The sequence below is a fragment of the Stegastes partitus genome, unplaced genomic scaffold (assembly GCF_000690725.1).
Source record: "Stegastes partitus isolate 25-593 unplaced genomic scaffold, Stegastes_partitus-1.0.2 Scaffold670, whole genome shotgun sequence".
In the NCBI taxonomy this organism is placed as follows: domain Eukaryota; kingdom Metazoa; phylum Chordata; class Actinopteri; family Pomacentridae; genus Stegastes; species Stegastes partitus.
Genome location: NW_007578401.1, coordinates 142,209 through 146,095, shown reverse-complemented (window position 1 = coordinate 146,095; position 3,887 = coordinate 142,209). Strand labels below are relative to the sequence as shown.

The following is a 3,887-nucleotide window of genomic DNA, read 5'->3' as shown; positions in this document are numbered from 1 at the left end:
ATTATCGAGTCACGACTGTATTTATTATTTCTTACTCAATTTCAGATGTTTGAAGTTGTGTGAATTTCACTGGGGAATAACAGCTTACAAATATTCAAATACTATAACGTTTGTCTAAAAAAAATGCTGTTAAAAAACAAAAAGAGTAAAAAGACGCACCATACTCATTGTGCTCTCTTCCGTCGCTGCCCTCCAACTGAAGGCGTGAAGCTAATGATCTGGCTTGAACTGAGAGGAAGAAGTGAAACATTGAAGCAGAGGATGAAACAGATTCAGAAGATTGTGATGAAATCGCAGCTTTAAGCTCACATCAAGATACATTTTTCAGGTGAAAACGAAAGTAAGACGATATGATAAGGACCGTGGGAAACTTGTACGTTTGACGATTCTTTATTTTTAAAAGTGTCTTGCTGAGGATAAAGGTGTAATTTTGGCGTTTTTTGGTTTGAGAGTTCAAAACAACATCTTGTCCTGTCGTCTCAGACCACACACTCAGACCACACACACACACACACACACACACACAGGTATTTTTACACTGGAGCTTTGTCTCTGTGATTTGGTTGTTGGTCGTAGAATAAATACAGCTGTAGGTCACTGAGGACTGACTTTGTGGAAACACTCTTTCTTGGTGGTAATACTGAGGAAATCCAGTTTCACATGTAGACAGGAAAACGTGAGTTCTTGGTTGTGAGAGTCAGCGTGTGCACCGTTATCTCCTTTGTCTACATAAAGTGTTTTTGTGCATAGCGCTGGTGCTAACTATGCTAACAAGACTTTACACATAAATGTACAGTCACTCTTCCACAATCATCCACACGTATGATTCTTTCTTAGGCTTCTGATTGGCCAACCCAGCTTTGTGTTTTGGTTATACCACTGAAAAAAACCCACAACTGTCAGCTTTCTCGTTGTTGTAGCATTCTGGAAGCTTCCTACTGAAAACTTTTTTACTTTCACGTATTATTTATATCACCTAACAGTGAGAGCATTAATCACCGCCCCGGCTTTTGGACGGGTGGGTTTTTCAAGCAGTGCACATTAAAGACATTAAAGTTAAGATGTAAACCCACCAGGTGTTCTGGAGGGAGGTAGATCTGTGGAGGTGTACGCCTGCATCCTGGGCGCCAGGCTGTGGAGGTGCTCCTGCACCAGCTGGATGGCTGCAGTCATCTCTTCACTGCTGGCCAGGCGAGTACGAGGCGCCACAGGAACAGTCTGTCTCTGTGGTACTGCAGATGAAGGTCAGTATAACAGAGTTACAGCAACAGCTACAGGGTGGTTATGGGTAAATGTTCAGCAGCAGGGAACGTACTCGTCGGGTAAGCTGTGGTTTTGGTGATGGAATCCTGCGCCTCAGAGATGGCCTTCAGGATCAGATTTCTGTTGGCTTGCTTGGCTGGTGGGAGGGTAGGTCTGAAACAACACACATGACAAAGTCCAGACATAAAGGGATCCATGAGGCAGATAAAATAATATACACCAAACACTGAGCCTGAGGATGCTATTAGGTGTTCACACTGACTTCCGTTCTGGTTTGGAGGGGAGCGACACTCTGCTGGACAGGCCTCTGCCGCCATAACTTGTGTCCTCTTCTTCCACATCGTCGCTGTCCTCGTCTGCTTCTCGGTTAACTCGTATGACAGAACTCGCTACCGGTGCCTTCCGCTTACGTGAAAACTCTTCCTGCTGAAAAACGCAGGCAAACATCGATATTATGGATCTTTATTTGACACATTGTCGACAGAAAATAAGCACGATAGGCAAAAATAATTTGCGCTGCCATAAGACCAAAGCAAGTTTTACAATATCCCTCTTTGAAAGTAGGCCCGTGTATTTCTTCAGTACCTTGCTGGTAGCGGTTCTGGAGGTCCTGCTGCTTCTGCTGTCCTGCTGCCTGTTGTGGGAGGATCCTTCTGTGGATCGATGCATGTCCACTGAGCTCGCTGATGTAAACTTGCTCTGGCCGGGTCTGTAGATTTCAGCGGTTGGTCGACTGGCGGCACCGTGTGTGCGACTGTGGTTGGCACCGATTTCTACGGGGTCCTCGGCAATGAGGTCGTCATCCATCTCCGGCTTGATGTCAATGACAGCCTCTGAGGGGAGCGGCTCCATGAGGGGCTTAACCGTGGAGGTGTGCCGAGCGGAACTCTTTTCCAAGCTCCCCTTCCTGCTTTCATGGGCAGAACTGGACACGCGTGCTTCAGTCCTGTCAGAACGCGAGCTAGACACCGTCAACACCTTTGACTCCTCTGCTCGGCCGTTTTCACCGGCGGACGATCGACTCTTCCCGGCCACGGCGCCACCGTCTGACTGCAGCTGGTGTTTGAGGGACGCAGGCTCTAAAACAACCAAGCAGGAGAGAAAAACATGAGTGACAGCAAAATGTCAGTGCTCATAAAACAGACAATTTTCTATTTGACAGTTAAAAAAGTGAAGGAAATCTTAAATGTATTCAGCAGAGACTGGCTCACCTCCTGCAACAGATCTTAATTTCTCCAGGACACCGTGTAGCCTAAAATCAACCAAAGGAAAAAATATTGGGATGGCAAAGACCTGTGACATGTTCCTGGTGCATATTATAAAAAGAAAACAAAGGAATATAGACTGAAACACAATATAAACAAAGCAGGCAAATGTCTTTTTTCCTGACTTTGAGAAAGTTAATTTTAGCCATAAATTTATCCATCTGTGCACAAATTGGTGACAGATTCTCAGCCCCTGAGTTAATCCACACCCAGCTCAGATGTGGATTCAAAGGACAGCGATCAGATAGTGTGACCAGCGAACAGATGCTCCTTTGAGCAGTGGATGTAAAAGTCCACCTTAAAATGCAACCGTATTCAAATGGTGATGCCGGCAGATAAAATGAGAACGATAAAAACGTCCGGCTGGATGCTGGCATGTAAGGTAGGGCTGTTACCAGGCACTCAGATGTCCACAACGTTATCATCGAAGATATCATTACAGACACCTCTGGATGGACTGATTTGTCCATTATCATTTCCAATATAAGGAATACTTGGTTGAATTCTGACGTAAGGATGCCAGGTGTTGTCTCCTATGTTACAGACAATGGACAGGCTCTAATGAAATATTACATATTATATTATTGTTCAGCATCACTTATTTTGATCATACCAGGTTGTGAACTTAAAAGTGTTGTTTCCCAGGAAGAGAGAGAGGTCGTCAGTCATCTGTTGGGGGGTCTTCTTGTTTGCCACCATCACCATAATGTAGTCAGGGAGCTCTTCATCTGCAGGTGTAAAGACAAAAAACACATCCGGTTTGTGTTTCATAGAAGTAGCTGTTTTACCAGAAGCTATCTCTTAATTTAATTCACTTACCAATATATGCACCGAGCTCCTGGAGTTTCCCTTTGATAGCAGCCTGAAACACATCGAAGATGCTATTTAACCAAACTAAGGGCAGCATGCTAGCTAGGCTAATACCCAACAGGAGAACACGCAGTTCAACATTATATACACCAGAAGTAATCTTAATATCACTGAAAAACAATTTAAGCAGTCTGAAAACCCGCCTGCCTGGACGCAAGTAAGGCAGCAAACCCTCGAGGTTGGAAAATAAAAACAAGTTTGTCTTCTGCTCGCCTGACAAACGTCAGCTAGCAAGCTAATGCTAGCTAGCTAGCTAGCAGCGGCTGTGTAGCACCAACGCTCAGCGGGAAGGAAACCAAACCAGCCCGCATCGTTACTCACTCTGATCTTCTTGCTGATTTCAGTCCCGATTTCCATGTTCGCCGGTTTATTCAAGAAAACAAGTTAGAAAAGAAGCAAGCGTTTCTGCAGCTAAACCGCTAACCACCAGGGACAAATATGACACAAAGATCACGTGACTGGCGAAGGGAGCCGAGCAGGGTCAAAAAG

At 45.0% G+C, this 3,887-nt stretch overlaps 1 protein-coding gene across 2 annotated transcripts in view; it reads right to left on the bottom strand.

Annotated features, from left to right (window-relative positions):
• Positions 1-3,859, bottom strand: part of zc3h14 (zinc finger CCCH-type containing 14) — a 7,789-nt gene extending 3,930 nt beyond the window's left edge. For both annotated transcript variants that reach the window (XM_008290387.1, XM_008290388.1), the window contains exons 1-9: positions 3,720-3,859; positions 3,348-3,390; positions 3,142-3,256; positions 2,475-2,515; positions 1,849-2,342; positions 1,526-1,689; positions 1,316-1,416; positions 1,074-1,232; positions 160-228 (exon numbers count right to left, since the gene is read on the bottom strand). In XM_008290387.1, the coding sequence (XP_008288609.1) occupies positions 160-228; positions 1,074-1,232; positions 1,316-1,416; positions 1,526-1,689; positions 1,849-2,342; positions 2,475-2,515; positions 3,142-3,256; positions 3,348-3,390; positions 3,720-3,755 (1,222 nt within the window). In that variant the 5' untranslated portion in view covers positions 3,756-3,859. The remainder of the gene's footprint in view (positions 1-159; positions 229-1,073; positions 1,233-1,315; positions 1,417-1,525; positions 1,690-1,848; positions 2,343-2,474; positions 2,516-3,141; positions 3,257-3,347; positions 3,391-3,719) is intronic.
• Between the last annotated feature and the right edge of the window lie 28 nt (positions 3,860-3,887).